Raw genomic sequence first — 18,225 nt, 5'->3', positions numbered from 1 at the left:
TCTTAATGAGCACTTTGACTTACGATCATTCAAGTACAATTTGATTACAATGATCAGGTAAAGTTTTAAATTTTGATTAGTGTTAATATTCAGTTTCGAAAATAATTTTGAACAAAAAGGTGTAGCTTAGTCAGTATAGACATAAATCTGACAAAACAACAAATAAACAATACCGACAAAAAGGGTAGTTACAAATATTAACTCCATTTTGAACTTGTTCATCACTAGATATAAACGTTTTTATTTCATCATTATATGTATATATGAGTGCAGAAAATAAACTAAATACTCCAAGACATAAAGAAAACACAGAAAAGAAAGAATTAAATTAACGTAAAAGTTAACAGTGAATAAAAGGTAAATTAAAGCAAATGGATCAATCAAATCACATTAATAAGAACAACTGAAGAGTTGAGCTTTAGATTGTTCTGTGTTATATTCCATGTTGCAGTCAAATTATGGGATGTACTGGATTTCGCAAGCTCAGTAAAACCGGAGGGTAACAGATAAATAAGGACCTTATAGATAAATCAAACCCAGTGTGTTTCTCGCCTGACAGAGACAGAGGGCCGTTCAGCTTTGGCATATAAATCACAACGATGAGTATTGTATCACCATGCCATGCTGAAGACTTTTTATGACTCTGTGGTAGCAGGATTTACACTGCTGACAGGAAGAGACTGGATAGACTGATAAGGAGGGCCAGCTCGGTCCTGGGTTACCCCCCTCGAACCAGTGGAGGTGGTGGGACAGAGGAGGATGATGGAAAACCAGTCCCACCCCCTGCAGGACACCATCACAGCACTGGGAAGATCCTTTCAGTAACAGACTGACTCACCCTATGCGTCTGAAGGAGAGGTATCGCAGGTCCGGCAGCAGTGAGACTGTACAACCAGCTCTGCTCCCAGTCAAAACTAAAATCAGACGAAACTCTTACTTTGGTTTAAAGGTTCAGTGTGTGGAATCTAGTGACATCTAGTGGTGAAGTTGCAGTTTGCAGCTGAATGCGACTCACCTCCCCCTCCCCTTCCAAACATGAACATGAACCTGTGGAAGCCTTCAGTAGTCATAAAAACTCAAAGGGTGTTTAGTTTCAGTCTGGGTCTACTGTAAAAAAACATGGAGGCCTCCGTAAAGAGGACCCGCTCCTGATGTAAATATAAAGATAAAGAAAACAACAATTTGTCTAACAAGTGAGAGAACATCACAAGGATTATTTTATATTCAATATCTGCTAATAGATCATGTTAACCTTAAATCTTACACACTGAACCTTTACCTCTCTCATCTGTGCAATATTCATCCTGTCTGTGCAATACAATGATTCATGTGCAATTATCATACTACACATATTTTTCTTGTATTGTATATATCACATATAACTGTTTTTATTCCATTCATATTTTTCTATCTTTTTTTCTATTTCTTAAACTTGAGTATTGAATGTGACTCATTATTACTTGCTGATGCTTATCTTTGACTAAGGGACTAATACCGGATAATTATCTTATCTTAATGATTCTAAAGCAGAGAGAATAACAGTGTCCTACTGTTTCAACATGCAAATAAACAACATAATATAGTAAGTTACTCTTGGTATCATATTTCCAGATTGTTATATTACTAATTCTGACTCAAGCCTCGGAGCTCTTCTTCCGGTCTTTTTTGCAATCGCGACATTTCCCGACAGCACGTGAACGCAGCACAGCACACCACTCAGGACGGAGGAGCCACTGAAGGAATCCAGAAGTTTCCGGCAGCCAAGTTTTCACCCACCGAGAGGAAGGAGGAGCAGCAGCAGCGAGGAGATCTCTCCACACAAGCAGGAGGGTAAGACAAGTGTAAGTGTCGCCTCCCTTCATTAGATCCGGCCCCGGTTCTGAGAGCGGGTTGTCGGGCAGCTGTCAGAAAAGTGGGTGAGGGAGAGAAAGCGGAACTAGCTTAACTAGCGAGCTAGCTGCACTTTTTGTGTTTAAGCTAGGTTAACGACTCCGGAGCGGACCCTGCCCCAGTTTTACGACAACTTGAAACAACTTTCCACACAATGTAAGACCGCTTTTAATCGTTTAAAAGTTAAAAGTTAAAAGTTTTAAAAGTGTTAAAAGTGGGGCCGGACCGCTACAACTCGCGTGTATTGTGTGTGTGTTTGTATGTGTGTGAGACTGTGTGTTTTCTGGTTCGTGTTTCTCATTCAGGCTAACGTCACCTGTTTGTCTCAGGTGACTCGGGTTAAAAAGTGGCCCAGAACATTGTCCCTCTGGCCCCGTGACACAGCCAACCGGGTCAGGAGTGTAGATAGAATTATTATTATATTTTAAACACAACGACTGAACAGATTAGTAAAATGTACTTTATTTTTTACTTAAAGTTAAAATAGATAAATCACGTGGTGTGACCACCTTCATGGGCACAGCGTGATGTCATGTGTTTGTTTTGTGCACACAGCTCAGCTACCTTCTTATCTTTAAATACCCCCCCCCCCCCCCCCCCCCCCCCACACACACACACACACACAAAATGTTGTCATCCACACTACAGGGAAAGTGTGTTGAAGAAGTAAAGCCCTTTTGTGTTTGAATGTATTAAAAGGTCAACAAGGGGAACGTGTAACACAGCATGATAGGAATAAGAGAAGACGTCAGTGTGTGTGTGTGTGTGTGTGCGTGAGTGTGTTTGTGTGTGGCTCTCAGATCAGGAGGAACAGGTTTGGGGAGAAGAACAAGAAGTGAGTTTCCCTGTTGGAGTCATTGTGTTGGGCTGTGACTGTGAAGACACGACAACATGAACGGGTATGTCTGTGGAAGTGATCTTGTGATTGTGGCGCCATGTTGTGCGTTGTCTCGGCCTTGGGCGTGAAAACATATGGGTTGTGTTTTGGGCTCAAACTGCACAGGAAAGTCAAAATATACAGTATACCGATGTGTTTCTTCTGCGGTTGTAACCTTCTCATCGCTCTAATCGATATACAGCTTCAGAGAGATCTGGTTCAGTGGCACAGGAAGTTTATCTTTAGTTGTTGACATGTTCCTCTGCTCTTTGCTTGGCAAACAAATTACAAAATGTGCAGATGAGTGGTTATTCTGCGTTCTGCATAATAAACCTCGTATCAGTTCCTCGTCAAGTTCAGTAATGGGTTGGAAAGAGCAGTCGAGCCTGTGTGAACCAAATGCCCTCTGGTCCAGGAAAAAAAAAATGCAGCGTCTACAACATTGAATCGTCTAATCTGCCTGCCAAGTAGACTCTCTGTTTTTCCCTGTGTTTTTCTCAGGATGTTTAATTGCAGTAGGGTTGAAGGGGAACTTGAGGTTCAGGGGTTATTTGGAAAACAGGAAAATGTTATTTGAACCTTATAAGGGAGAGGAAAGGGACAGGAGAGAACGAAAGGAAAAGGATGTTTCCTGAGGGTTGGTATCCTTCTGTCGGGTGGAATTTAAGAAACTTTAGTCTTGCTCATGGACACCTGGTTCTGTCCTTGACTGTCCCGTCAGAGCCGGATAACAGACTTCATTCTTTGCTTAGGACGCTCTTGATTTCACGTTATTTTATGCAGCAAAACCTCTTAGAGGCTACTATCACACTACTCATTCCTGGGCCTCTTATGATGCTGGACTGCTCGAAGGTCACAAATCATTGGATTTGCGCCTGCTTGGCTCTACCCCAAAGTACCATACATCTAGTTATGATCAGAATTATGGATTCTGTACTTAAAGTATGCGTCTCTGAATAGATTACCTTGAAAAATACAACAAAACCACACCTATAATGCAAGTCCCTTCTCCACAAAGTGTTTCTGCCTGTCAGTGGGCTTTTATTTATGAATTGAGAAACCATCCAGAATGCTTTACATCATTATAACAGTGTTTTCCGTGGAAGTAATTGAATGGGTGTCTGAAGCCTTTTAACCGTACTTATACATAACGGTTCTTACCGTCACCAAACACTTGGGGGCATTTAATTCTGCTCCACTTCTCATTCCTTGTCTGCAACATTCAAGGTTTGTTCAGTGATCTGCATTCATAGTTGTGTTGATTCTATTGTTATGCTACTTTTTTGCTCTTAAGAATTACTTTGTAATCTCTCTGTGTGTTGTAGTTCACACACTAATAAAACTGCAAATAAGACCAAAGTGGAACTGATTCCAAACGCCTCCAGTTGTTTGATTGAATGGACTTTCAAGGATTACAAGGCCATTTTAGGGGTTCAGTATCTTGCCCAAGGACTCTTCAGCATGTAGCTGAGGAAGACTGAGGATTGAACCGCAGACTGTCTGATTGGAGGACGACCGCTCTACACCTCAGCCACAGCCGCCCCGCCAGCTTCATTCATTACGGTCTTAAAAACCCTGTTGACACCCTGCACTTCCTTCTGCTGGCTCAACGATAAAGCTTCTCACCAACACCTCTTTCATAACAACCTCTTTTGTGATGATTGTGCAAGATCGTGAAATCTAAATGTTGATCTGAACGCAGTGTGTATTGAGCTGTGAAATGTAGGCATAACCCAGTATGTTTTGATGAGACTGGGGAATTCATACACTGAATATCACATGAGAGGAGCAGCCTTGAGTAGCTTTTGATCTTAGGCTGTACTTGTTTTGAAGTGAGTCAGTTATTGATGCTAAGAATTCTTAAGCACCATCCACCACCAGCTAGTTAAGTAGGTGTATTGTCATCTGTTGTCAGACTATTCCCGTGTTTATGAAGTGGTCACAGAGATCCCACGCATACATAATCTCATTAGATAACATTAGTTTTCATGACAAATCCTTAATTGCCCATTGAATAATATTGAAGCCAGTCATTTCACCATATTAACCGTTAAATGTAGATTTGACGTCCTCATAACATAATATTGATCTTTTTGAGGCCACATAGGTTATTTGTCTTGAACTTGAAGTTTAATTTTAAATTCTAAGGTCCCCTTTGTTGCACAATGTCTCTATTGATGATGTATAATATTCAGCGTCCTTTCAGGAACATTTATGTACAAGAAAAATAAGGAAAATCAGTAAAGTGAGAACAGTAATGTGTGTCACTGGGATGATGCCATTTTAAAAAGTCAAAACAACACAAACTCTTATTCAGGAATTATCTGTGGACACTTAGAAAGATAATGTTAGACCTTTTTAAATGTACTACTTTTACCTTAGATGCCTTTTACCCTTCCCCGGTAACATTATCTTATTTTCATTAAAGATTAAACTTTCTTTTAATCTGCCAGTTGCCAACATTCAATCTCATCCTTCTAATTTACATATTCCAGCCTCCTTATCTCAGTTCCCTCATTGTTAGCACATATGATTCTACCAGCCACGCTGCAGCTAAGCTTTACATCAACAAGGACCCGCTGCAGGCACACAAACAGATAGGTTTTCTTCATCACTGATACAGATTTGTGTTTCCTTTATCAGCAGGCCGATTGTCTGTGTTCAGACTCCAAACACTCTATAAGCAGCAGGGAATGAGTCTTGTTTAGGTTTTGCATCTTCTTCTGTTCCCCATAAGTGACAAACAATAACATTTCTGCAAACGTAGTTAAAAGTTCGACCTTTAAGTTTGCTCTTTCATCTTTAAGATGTAGTTTACAGCACTGAACCTTGACTTATTGTGACATGAGATATACGGTTCTTTTTAACTATGAAAATGCTTAAGCTGAAGCTTCTCAGAACCTGAACTTTTGAGCCTGTAAAGCTTTGACTGTAGTTCTTGCAAGTAAGACTTTTAGGGTATATATGTCTTAACAAGGTAATGCTCCTTGTAAACCACTAAAAACCCAAGTTTAATATGTTGTTTTGAACTGAGAGGAGCACAGTTCAGTTGAAATAACTCGACACAAATTTGGATTAAATTCACAGAATTCCAATTAGGGCTTTGTTGTTGTTTTTTGTTCCCTATCAAATCTATATGCAGTTAAATTTTTGCCTTATGTTACAAGTCAACATGATAAACATCAGCAGTGAGAGAAAATATCAAATTCATTATGATATATGACAGAAAAAAGCAAGAAACTTTTTGACTTTTGGTGCTCCTCGTTGATCAATGTCAACAATTAACTGAAACTTATTCCTAATTTATTATAAGAACTCATTATTTTGTATTAAATTACAAATCTGCCATAGTCTGATAACTCTGAAGTTATCTCATTGCAGATGTGTGGATGTTGGAATGTATGTCCGCCAATATGTAAAGAAACTGCATTAAAACTGATTATTAAAATACTTTTCTGAACCCATCTTTTCAGGCCACAGAATATCGAGCTCGGTGCCGCAGGAGGAGCCTCCAAACAGGACAGCAGCAAGATGGACGACATGACTGTGGAACAGATTGCTTTGAGAGCCGACCAAGTGACTGACGAGGTACTGACTCACAGACACACAAGAACCACACAGACTCACTCACAGTCTGTTTCTCACTCTCTATGAGCAAGTAGCAGCCGTATGAAACATCTCTAACTTGATATCTACCTAGAATGTTTAAGTATCAACTGCCAACGCTGTGAAAGTCCATAACAGAAGTGAAAGTACGAGTGTTTGGAACATGGTGAGAATTCAGATGGAAAGTGACAGAGAGGGGATCATGTTGCGTGTGTATGTGTGAGATGTTTCAACAGATGTTTTTATACTTTGTTTTTTTTTCTTGGAAGTTTCCCAAAAACAAGTATTTCAGTCCTAACTAAAGCTGTGGAAACTGTAAAGGCAACCAAACAGTCACAGTTTATATGGAGGATATTGTTTCTGATAATAAATTAGTAATAAGTGAATATTAATATGGGTTTAAATTGAGCTTTGCTTTAAAGGAAAAGCAATTTTTTGCAGTTCTGGGTTCCACAGTATGTACTTAGCTCCCAGGAAACCTTCCTAGAAATTATCCAGAAATTATACCATACTAAAATAAAGCATTAGCCTTTTTTTATTCCTACCGTGAAAACCCATCGCTCTCACCTGCACCAAATTTAAAAGCAGCTGTTCTCTTTTAAACTTTTTAAACCTGGAGGGAACGAGTACCTGATACTAAAAAGGAAGATTAAGGTGGCGTTTTCCTTTAAATTACATTAAAAAAAGACTCATATACATAAAGTAATTGTCTTCAAACAGAAAAAGTTAATTAGTCTCGGATGCAAAACAGTTGAGATCAGATGAAAATAAAACAAAACAAATGCAGCCAGAAGTAAGAATGCAAATCGTTAAAAGAATAATTTGACATAAAATACGCTTATTCTAAAGATGACAAATTAATCTATAATTAAGATTGTCACCCGCCAGCTGTAGTTTCATATTTGACATGAAAACACAAAGCTGGTATTCATCTTCTAAATTAACTTCCATCAGGAAAGCAGGTGCTAGCATTTCCAAAACTATTCCTTTTGATATCTTTAGTACAAATACTCATTAAGCCATATCAGTACTTTGATCCTTCATATGTTCAGTTATGAAATATTCACATTAAAGATTTATCAATATTACAGTTATATTACAATAATACAGATTAAATAGAATGAAACACAGACGTATATAATCCGGTGGTTTCTGCAGTTTCTCATTGACAGAGCAGAGGGTGAGTCATTTCCAAAGCATTCAGCTGAGAATCAAGTCAGGCATTACTAAGGAGTGTGTGAGGCTGTTACGCCTAATTTAGCCCCTTCCCCCTCTGTGTGAATGTTGTCAGCTATACCTAAGCGTTGTTATCATCATGGAGATAATTGTTTAATCAGCACTGCTGGGCATCATGATCAGCCATCTGACTTGAATGGAGGAGGATTAATTTACTCCAGTGCACGTCACCTTCTTGTAATTTCCACTGTACTAATTCTCTGCGGGGGGTTTTCCTCTCTCTTTTCTCTTTTCTTTTCTGAACTGTGTTTCTATCTCTTTCTTCCTCCTGCTGCTGTCTGGTTGACAAAGGAGATCACGCATTGGACAAAGCATGGGAGGCTCCTTCTGCTAAAGCTACTTAACACTCTGGCTTTGGGTAAACACTCATACCTGACTAACTCAGAGCATGGCTGGCAATGTATCAGGACCACATCGAAATTTGGTATGATAAGGGAAAGGTCATCTTAAGGACGTGTTACAAGACGTCTTGTGGGTTTAAGGCTGTTTTGAATGTACAGCCATCCCAAACACAAATTAGCATTCTGTTCTCTGTATCTCACATTTCTCAGAGATCTCTAACCTGGAAGATTTGTGCTAAGTCTGCGATTTCAGGCTTAATTAGTCAAGTCCAAGGATTTTGGGCGACATAAAGTGATGTTTATCCCCCGAATGATGTTCGGGCTCAGCCAACAGGAACCTGGCTGAGCTCAACATATTCCTCTCGCCAATTCTATGTTTGTCTGTTTCTCAACTCGCTGATTAATGTATTCAGAGCAAACATAACACAGAAAGAATAAGGGATCCGGTCCCCCCCAGCCCCTCTCTCTCTCTCTCTCCCTCATGGTAACTGTTCATTAGCGATGGTAACAGTGGAGTCATGCCCCCGAGTTGCTTCCGTGCTTCGCTCCTTTGGCTGCTCTGTGCAGATTTGCCGTCTATTTATAGCGAAACAAAGTCCTTGCTCACCTGAACTGACTGCATTCCAGTTTCAACCCCTTTTTGTCTTTGTGTGTTTATGTCTACGTCTTGTTTAACTTTTGTGTTGGCCTTACCCTGTGTCATCTGATTAGAGCGAGTTTGGACACAGCACGAAATCCACGCTCCTTAGTTTCATATGCACGATGTTTGCATATATTCCTGCTTTTCCTTGTCTTATGTGATCAGTATAGTTGATTGTTTATATTTTCTATTGTCAAGAACACAAAGATCCCTTTGCTCCTTAGAAATAACAACTGGCATTTTCCAGTATTGTAAAATAGTGTATTCTAAATAATACTTGTGGTATTTTATATAAAGAAATTAGGTAATTTAATAGACTAATATAATCATAACCACAGAGATAATTGATGGAAAATCAATAACTAATAACTTATTATTTTCAGCCCTAATAAGCTAAAAAAAAAAAATCAATTTAACTTGAATTATTCATCGTATAAATATAATCTCAGATGATATTAAGTCTATTATCAGAATGTGGAACTGGTCTTATAGATCTGCTGTAGTCGACTCTTATATCTTAATGAATACCGTGTCGCTTCCTGTTTTCTAATCTTATTTTCTTATCACACGCATCTTTCCATTTTCCTCATCCCTCTTATCTTGTTCTCTTCCTCTCCGTCTCCTTTGTAATTCTCCTCTGTTTTTTCTTCTCCACCCTCTCAGTCCCTCGAGGCCGTATCCTCACCAATCAACTGGTTTATTTGAATTAAGAAGACTGTAAGAAAGTCTCATACAAATCCAGGTGGATATATAAAATCCAGTGTGGGTTGAAGATTTGGTCCAACAATATAAACTTTACCAAAACCTGTAAAAAAAAAGTGAGGTTATAAATAGAGAGAGAACAGGAAGTATGACAGGGAGCTGCAGAATCCTGGGTGGTGTACTCAAAATTATTTTGAACGTACAATGTGTCATTGGAATACAAGGGACGATAATGATGCCCCAATGAAATAACACTGAATTCATCTATTTTCATTTCATTTGCACGATCTCGTTCAGGTACATTTAGGCAGTTAGAGCCTAAATGAGACACACACACAAAATGCATAATTCGATCTGAGGCGTGATTCCACTCGGCATCATTTTGTGTCTTCCTCCCTCGTTCTCGCCACAAACTGCTTTTGGCTAAAACTGTTTACATTTAGCTTTTCAATTTGTCTCATTATTCTCTAACACGTGTTGTTTCTTTTCCTCCCCCAGTCACTGGAAAGCACGCGGCGGATGCTGCAGATGGCCGAGGAGGTGAGAGTTTGAATGTGTCTGTGTTGGTTCATCACCGGCTCCTCTATGTTGTCTTTGAATGCTAGAATTAATATTATTTATATTCATATTAGATATTTGGACATTATTTTGACAAAAATATGAATTTAAATGTGTATGGTTTACAACAAACTGGGACATTGATGTTTTTTGTAATTTGGGATTTTGACATTGTCAGAAAATACAAATATCAGGAAAATATTGCTTCAGTTAATAATTGATAAACGCTCCAGTTCTCCGATTGTCCAAATGAGTCCTGAAATGTATCTACGCCTGGTTATTACCTTCTCTCATAGTTCATGAAACGATGTGCGTTTTTATTTTCATAGGTTCTTAACTATTGATTATTTTGTTGTTTCCAGAGCAAACAAACGGGTGTAAACACCATGGTGATGTTGGACCAGCAAGGAGGTAAATTTACAACATTCAACGCTGCAGGTTTTGATGCATGTGACCTTACTCATTGGTTTTGTGGAGCTTTTCAATTTCACTTGAGGCTGTTGAATAAAATTCAAGGACAAAGATGTGTGAGAATGTCGTGCTCACAGAAATGCATTTGCATTTTGTAACTGGGATCTGCATTCATTTGTGTGACTGCAGACACTTGGCGATAGTGTAATGCTGAGTATTAAAACGAGAGAGTTGTTAATGAAGCTTATACAAACCTGTGTATATATAACAATTGTTACAGTAAAACAGCGATCAAGGGTCAAAATGATCATATAATTAATTATTAAAATAAGCCAAAAGTTTATTACCCTAAATTAATGATAGTTTACATTATTTTTCTCTTAGTCATGAGCAGTTCACTGTATTTATCTTTTCCCTTTTTTGCATTTAACTTTGTATGTATCTGTTGTGTTCTCTGTTTAAAAATGTGCATTTGTAATTATTAGTTTTTCTACCTACTGTATGTTCCATTGTGTTGTTTCTATCCCATTTGTTGCTGCTGCAATGGCCCAGTTGTTGACCCAATTTTGGAATCCTCCCAGTGTTTATTTAATAATTTATTTAAATATATTCTAAAAATGGAAAAAACAAAATAAAAGTCTATAACAATAAAACAATGGGAGTCATTGCTAGTGTATGAAACGTACCTGGATACAAAGAGGAGTCTAACATGTGCTGTACCCGTCTCTGTGTGTTCCAGAGCAGCTGAAGAATGCGGAGAACGGCATGGACCAGATCAACCAGGACATGAAACTGGCTGAGAAGAACCTCACCGATCTCTCCAAGTGCTGTGGGATCTGTGTCTGCCCCTGTGACAGGTACTTTACACCCAGAGCCGCTGAGGGCTCCTTTTCACTGTTATCTGTTTTTGGAATACACGACACTGTTTTACTGCCAGTTGGGAGATTACATTTATCACATTTTCCTCTCATTGGTTTGGAGCTGATTTGAACAAATACTTACAAATGAAGTCGACAAATTCAGCTTTTAACGAGCAAGGAAGCTGTGTAAACACTCTGGTTCCTGGCATGTTTAATATAGTTTTGGTTTATTCTTTATATTTTGGGTAGTGTTACAAAGTGGGTGGAGTTCTCGTGACTAATTTCTCTCTGTGTACAGTGTTATTTAACTAATATTTGGATTATTTAAATCAATGCGACAACAGGAGGACAGCCGTGCCACTAATGATCTGTTTTTGGATAATTAGCTTAGAAATTGGCCCTTTTAGCAGCGCTGCTAACTCCTGTCACATGTAAAGGTTACGGTGTTAACATTAATTCAACAACACAATCTGTGGCTGAAGTCAATTCACTGGTGGATTCTGGGTCAGTTTAGGATTCAGTCATTATGTCACCGTGTTTTGTTCCTTACTGCGACTCGGAAACTCTTGTGTTCACAGCAGCTGGTGCTAAATTTGTTTCAGTGTATTGAGCTGTCTGGTGGCCGTCACCATAAATCTATACTATTGCCCCATTTTCTTGGGAAAGTGCCGTGTTTCTTTGTCGAGTAACATTGAGGATGTGATTTGAATAAAATGAGGAAAGTTTTGAAAAGGGAGCAAACACCTCAGAAAACCAGAAACAAGTCCGACTTCACTTCGTTTCTATTATCACTGACTTTCACAGCTGCAACACAAAACGCTGATTTGTCTGTCAAATGTGTATTTTGTGGTCATAAGCTTAATTTTCCAATTCATGAGCATTCCCAGCTGTTTTTGAAACAGTTGTGTGCGTGCCCCTTTAGGTGTAATGGTCCGTGGTGAACACACTCTAATCTCTGTGTCTGAATCTGTCAAACTGTATCGATGTGCAGTGTCAGTGTCTTTGTACAATAAGATCATATCTGGCTCTAAACATGAAAATCTTTTCAAAATGCTTTCACATTGGAGAGGAGGATTCATTGATGAATATCAAAAGATAAGGTAGGAGATCGGTTTTTTGATGTTATGATACGATAGACGCCTATTGATGCTTTTCCTCCATAGTTCATATGGTTATCAAATCGAAAGCTTCCTAGTTTTTGAGGCAAAAACCTTTTAGATTTCCTGGTTTTGTTCTGACTATGATATTTGTTCCTTTGCCAGGGTGTCAACTATTGAGCATGAGACGAAATATAAGAAAACCTGGGGAATCAGAGGAATAGGAGGAGATGGAGAAAATGACGACAGTGACAAGGTGATCTCAAAGCAGCCGCCGGGCGCTCGTAACGGTCAGGCCGGCCAGCTGAACGCCCCCGCTCCTTCAGGCCCGTACATCAAGAGGTGGAGTCCGGCTCTTTTTCTGTCTTTTACTAAAAGGTCGTCAAATGCCTTTGACACATATTTGAAAGACCCTTTGTAAACCATCATTTGAACGTCTGTGCCTCAGGATAACCAACGATGCCCGTGAGGACGAGATGGAGGAGAATCTCGATGCGGTCGGCAGCATCATTGGCAACCTGAAGACCATGGCTATGGACATGGGCTCTGAGATAGACAAGCAGAACGTACAGATTGACCGCATCACCGACAAGGTAAGAGCCTGAGAGTCACTCCCTGTGATTGTTCATGTTTATGTCGTAGACGAGAGCGTCGACGCAGCTTCTGTCACCTTCATTTGCTGATGTGTTCGTCTGAGAGGATTTAGGAGGAGTTTTACCTCAGATGTCTTTAGAAAAAACACTTTCACTCATGAAACACATTTTATTCCTCCTCCTATTCATCATCTCAAGCTTTATGGACAAATTAAACAACACTATACTCGCTCTGGCAAAACTTTCACACTGTTTACTTCTTAACAAACAACAGTTATGATACATTTAACCAAGGGTTTGAATTCTGTCTTGTATATCTTCATGAGTTCTCCTCCTCCTCACCTCTTGGCACATTACCCTGCGCCCCCCTCCCCCCCCCCCCAGGCCACGCCACATGGCTCTACTTTTTAATGTGTTTAAATGCATTCAAAGTTAAAAGTGATTTGCTTGATGAAAAAAGGAATGTTTGTATTAGTGCCTGTTTTCACCTTTTCCATTGTTTCCTTTCAGGCGGACATGAACAAGGTTCGCATTGATGATGCAAACCAACGAGCCAACAAGCTCATCAAATAGACAAGGAACCACGCTTCTGCCAATTTCTTCTATCAACCTTGAGCCTGTGTCGCCACACACACACACACACACACACACACACACACACTCACACTCACACACACGCACGCATGCACACACATTCCTGCACATATGCACAAACATAAAATTGAAAAATCCACTCTGGGAGAATGTTCATGCCAGCAGTGTGCCGGCCTTTACTGCACTAATATGTCAAGAGAGTATAAACATTTATACAGTCTATAAATTGGCCACCACCTCGTATCCTTAAACATTTTGTATTCATAGTCTCCGTGCTGGACTTGGGGAAGAAGTGCGGGCATCACAAACTGCAGCTAACAGCCAGTGACTGAGTGCCTGTCACGGCTGTTTGATACCAAATATGGACCCGACTTGTATCGTATCACAACCCACTCACAGGAAGGGAAGTAGCTCAGGTCAAATACTGTTCCTCCTTATATTCATCCCCCTGTTTGCCTTCCTCTTGAGTCCAGAGCTATGAACTGTCTCTGTGTATGTGCCTCTCTGGAATTCATGGACGAGGTAGATCCAAGATCTTTAATTGTCTTTAATTGATATACAGCACAACATTAATTTATGTATCACCCCCCCCCCCCCCTTATTGGTTTTACCCTGATAGAGCTGCATCCACTTTGATCATCAAACATAATTCTTGGTCTAAAACAAATCAATCAAATTCCTATTGGTTCCCTGTTAATTGTATCGTGTGTATTGTTTTGAGATGCTTATTTAATTATTCTTCATCAAGCAGAAATGACTTGTGAATAAAGTTGTCTTTTTTTTCTTTTGTTTTTAAACACCTTTGTTCCCATGTTATTTTTTTTTGCCATTTCTTCCCCAAGTTGTTTGAAAAACAAGAAATAAAAAGTTGTGCTTTGGAGTCGCAGCAGAAACACTGTGACGCTGGGACTCAAAGCCCCCCCCCCCCCCCCCTGAACAAGAGCAATTCAATGTTGATGTGTGTTTTTTTTTTTTTTTTTTATTAAATGTATAGCAATCGCTGTTCCTTCAAATGTGAAGGAGGGTCAGTTAGCACCAGGAGGAATGTTGGTCATTTCCTCCTGTACAGCGTCTCTAGATCAGTTTATGACGTCCTCGACAATGGGGGGGGAAACACCAGTGGTTTGAAAAACTGCTGTACGTCTCATTTCGTGTCACTTGAGGTTTTTCTTTCCCGCCGTGACCGCGGTGTCGATGTAAATACTGAAACGCAGTGTAGCTGTTCATTAATTTCCCATATAGCCTCGCCGTTAATCTAATTCCATTCTTTCTTCGTTACCTCCCGGTTAATAGAGATTTATAGCACCCAGGAGGAGATTTAACAGCCCACACGAGCCCGGTAATGTGTGTGTGTGAAAATTAATTTCCTCAAGTTTAATAATTGCCTGTAAAAGTATGAAAACACATGTTGAGTCTGGAAACACGCGGCCGTGCTTGGTCATTCCTCATATCGGCTCACTGGCTCATCGCTGTTGTGTTCTAATGAAAATGACCTAGACTTTTTTTAAATTAAAAGAAAATTTGTCTGGGAGAATACTGGGATTTAAAAATGGGAGAGTGTGCAGGGCCCCTGTCAGTGTGATGGTGGATGGTTGTGTTCTAACAGCCACGGTATCACAGACCATTCCTCCTGCTCTGGGAAACAGCCAGTTCTCAGAGCCAGGCTCCAGTAAAGTGATAATATTTGATGATGGAGGGCGTAATTCTACTTGTCAGCGCTGCAGCCCGACTCAGAAATTACTGCTGGCAGCGGGATGCAAAAATATACATGCAAATTAATGTTGTTTAGTGGGGGGGGTAAATGCAAAAGTCCTGGTTGGCGATGCTCAGGCCTCGCTGTGGAAAATTGGCTAATGATAAAGTAATATACCGAATGCTGATAATATCTGTAGTAGGCATCACGAGGCCTTTTTTTGTTTTTTGGAGAAAACTGCTCATTTGTATGCTGTGCTGCAGGCGTCCACCTTTTGAGTTTGTAAAGATTGAAATGAGCGGTTATTCAGGGCTTTGTATTTCTGTAAGTGATCCTCCTCGGCCTGTTACTTGTCGGCTGAGATCTAATTAGTAAAGCTTAAGGCTGCCTCGCTGTCTTGAGGCTGTTCATTCATTGTTTTACAGCCACTGGAATGTAAATACAACCATTTTTGTCTATTTTGAATATGTTCCTGTGCAGCTCGTCTCATCTGAAATGAGCTCGGTGAAGGGGCGGCTGTTCAACAGAGTCAAAATGCCTTTTTCTTTCATGCCTGCCCATGTTAAATCGTCTGTACACAATAAATCTGTTCTCGAATGCATTTTCCTTGCACCCTCTATTAATGTATTCACAAATAAAATGAATTTTCGGTTTCATTAAACATTGGCAACCAAACTGTGACGAGCGGTAGAGTGGTCAATAAATAAAAATAACCCAAACCGGGTAGTTTCAGGAGTTTATTTTTAAACTTTATTCTCTCAAAAAGGTTTAAAGATATTAGATCTTTCCTGTCAACAGTTGTTGGGTATTTTACATAGCTAGAGAATACAAAATGCAGATTTAAAAACCACCGAAGAGAAGAGGCAGGTAGGAAAGAAGAAGAGGAGGAGGAGGAGTAAAGAAAGTGGAAGGAGGTGTCAAGAGTCTGAGATTCCACCAGATAGTGACCGAGAAAAAAAACAAGACTGAATACATGTGATGCAAGTTCCCCCAAAACCATTTAAAGGTGCAGAAAAACTCCAATTACTGACACTGTTATTATGAGCGCATTGTTCTAATGGCCGTCTGCACAGGGAAACATCTGTATTCCCTGTATGTGTGTGTGTGTGTGTGTGTGACGGCCACGAGAAGATGACGGATTTAACAGCTAATTTTGTTCCTCTGGGTAAAAATGTAAATAAGCCAGAGAGAGGAGAGAGAGATCATTACATGTTTCCTGGAAAACTCTGGAGCCGAGCAGCCTTTGTTAATCTCTCTACACCCGACTTCCATCATTTTAATGAGGTCACTTGAGATAGATCATAGTTCAGGGACGGAGCCCACAGTCGAAGGCAAGACGGCAGTGGTGAAGTGTGGGTGTGTGAGAGAGAGAGAGAGAGAAACACTATCCTAGAAACAAATGAACATTTATAAATGCAGTTCCATACACTGTACATAATCTATATCCCCCCCCCTGTATGCATATATTGAATAAATGAGTTATTCTATTATGGCTTTATTGCATTAAACTGCTACATGTACCCAATTCTCACGTCCTTTAGTATTTCCTCCCTTTACATTCAGAGTAAAGACACGTCAGCTCCAAGCTGCTCGTGCCTGGTCCTGTTGTGTGGTTTGGAAAAAGCGGTCGAGTCACATGACCCACAACTTGTCCTGGACTTTGGTGAGGATTATGGAAACTTACCTACAAAAATTACTTTGATTTCAAGTTGTTCTTATCATCACATGCACAATCATTTATTTTTTTAGCACTTTAGCGTGAGGAAGGTTCACGTGTGAGCTCAGCCCTGACCCACGTCACGCTGAAGGTTGTCTCCTGTTGTGTTTATGGCAGTTTGTTAATATTTCAATCTCCATATTCCATTTACTCATGTGTGTCCACATTTGGTTTTCACACAAAAAACTGGACTTGACTTTAGGAAAGAGATGAATCCAGGTTCCGGCTTTTCTGCTCATTTTGATGCCCGGCTTTTCAAAATAAGACCACTTCTCTGAGACAGTGGGTCAGGTTGGTCTTGATTGAAAGTTCTAGAATATCACAATAGCACCATATCAAACTAAAACATACCTCATGCATCTGTAGATATATAGATACTGTATATATGTTATTGGATAGATATGAAATTCAGGGTTTCCATACACGAGTGTTGAATATATTTCAAGTTCACAGAAATAAGTTCAGAATATCATCTATGTTCAAGACTGACAGCTTGTGGTGTCACGTGACTGCTCGTCTGTTGTCCTCCTGAAATCTCAACAGTCAAACCCTTCACAGTGCGTAGAGCGTTTAGTTTGCATACCTGCAGTAACACTCTGTGTGTGTGTCTGTGTGTGTGTGTGTGCACCGTGCAGCACCACAGTTTGCTCATCACCAAGTCTTTACACCGCTTTTACAAAAGCCCGCTAACCTCCCTCTGATTCTATGAGTAGCGTTCAGCGCTCCAAATTTCAAACAGCACAGTATTACAGTTCACAACCATTTTTGTAAGGCAGATTAATGAAAGTATGCTCCGGTGCTCGGGTCACCCTGCGTGAGGCCGGATCAGAGCATGCCTCACTGAAACAAGAACCAAACAGAACCTGCAGCAGAAGTAACACAACAAGAGTTTTACAAACGTTCTTTGGTTGAGTGTGGAAGGAGCGTTCCTGTGCTTTTAATTTAATGCTTTCAATTTGGTTTTTGTTATAAAGAACACAAAGGAGAGAAAAAGTGGATATTTAAATACAGGCAAAAAGAGTGACGGCTTCAAACTCAGCTACAATATGCTCGCAAAATAATATTTAAAAAAAACATCTAGTGACAAAAAGCTTCATCCGACTGATTGTACACGAATACTACTTTCTCTTTCCAGGCTGCCTCTGCAACCAACCCCACCTCCCTCCCTCTCTCCCCTCCAATCTCCGTCTCACTTCTTCTTGGCAAAGCGGCTGAACTTCTTCTCCTTGTCTTTCTTGGCAGAGCCGGGCTCAGGCAGGGCCGCGGAGGAGGAGGAGGAGGGATGGGGCAGGCTGTGGGCTTTGGCCCCCGAGGGCCCTGACGCCTCCTCTGCTGCCAGGGGCTGAATGGCCTTCTCCATGGCCTGGCTCCAGCGCTGGAGCTCCTCCTGAAATTAAGCACAACAATACA

General features: G+C 40.2%; 2 protein-coding genes across 6 annotated transcripts in view; one reads left to right on the top strand and one right to left on the bottom strand.

Moving 5' to 3' along the window:
- Positions 1-1,675: 1,675 nt before the first annotated feature.
- Positions 1,676-15,773, top strand: LOC128450464 (synaptosomal-associated protein 23). 4 transcript variants are annotated; one of them, XM_053433933.1, is made up of 8 exons: positions 1,676-1,830; positions 6,241-6,355; positions 9,791-9,832; positions 10,213-10,261; positions 11,001-11,118; positions 12,384-12,560; positions 12,667-12,811; positions 13,322-15,773. In XM_053433933.1, the coding sequence occupies exons 2-8, from the start codon at positions 6,299-6,301 to the stop codon at positions 13,382-13,384; spliced, it is 651 nt and encodes a 216-aa protein (XP_053289908.1). In that variant the 5' UTR covers positions 1,676-1,830; positions 6,241-6,298; the 3' UTR covers positions 13,385-15,773. The 4 variants fall into 4 exon arrangements, with proteins under 4 accessions (XP_053289908.1, XP_053289907.1, XP_053289906.1 ...); XM_053433932.1 differs by having other exon boundaries at positions 1,687-1,841; positions 13,322-15,699; XM_053433931.1 differs by lacking the exon at positions 1,676-1,830 and adding an exon at positions 1,848-2,046.
- Positions 15,335-18,225, bottom strand: part of sptb (spectrin, beta, erythrocytic) — a 34,717-nt gene continuing 31,826 nt past the window's right edge. For both annotated transcript variants that reach the window (XM_053433928.1, XM_053433929.1), the window contains exon 36: positions 15,335-18,202. In XM_053433928.1, coding sequence (XP_053289903.1) covers positions 18,005-18,202 — 198 coding nt within the window. In that variant the 3' untranslated portion in view covers positions 15,335-18,004. The remainder of the gene's footprint in view (positions 18,203-18,225) is intronic.

The sequence above is a fragment of the Pleuronectes platessa genome, chromosome 11, assembly GCF_947347685.1.
Source record: "Pleuronectes platessa chromosome 11, fPlePla1.1, whole genome shotgun sequence".
Classification (NCBI taxonomy): Eukaryota; Metazoa; Chordata; class Actinopteri; order Pleuronectiformes; family Pleuronectidae; genus Pleuronectes; species Pleuronectes platessa.
The sequence above is the reverse complement of the archived record's forward strand: the minus strand, read 5'-3'. Positions and strand labels throughout refer to the sequence as shown.

Bases quoted from the DNA above. Each gene is read 5' to 3' on its own strand.
- LOC128450464 (XM_053433930.1), top strand. The intron at 11,119-12,383 runs GTACTTTACACC...TTCCTTTGCCAG, and splicing joins TGTGTCTGCCCCTGTGACAG to GGTGTCAACTATTGAGCATG. The intron at 12,561-12,666 runs GTGGAGTCCGGC...TCTGTGCCTCAG, and splicing joins TCAGGCCCGTACATCAAGAG to GATAACCAACGATGCCCGTG.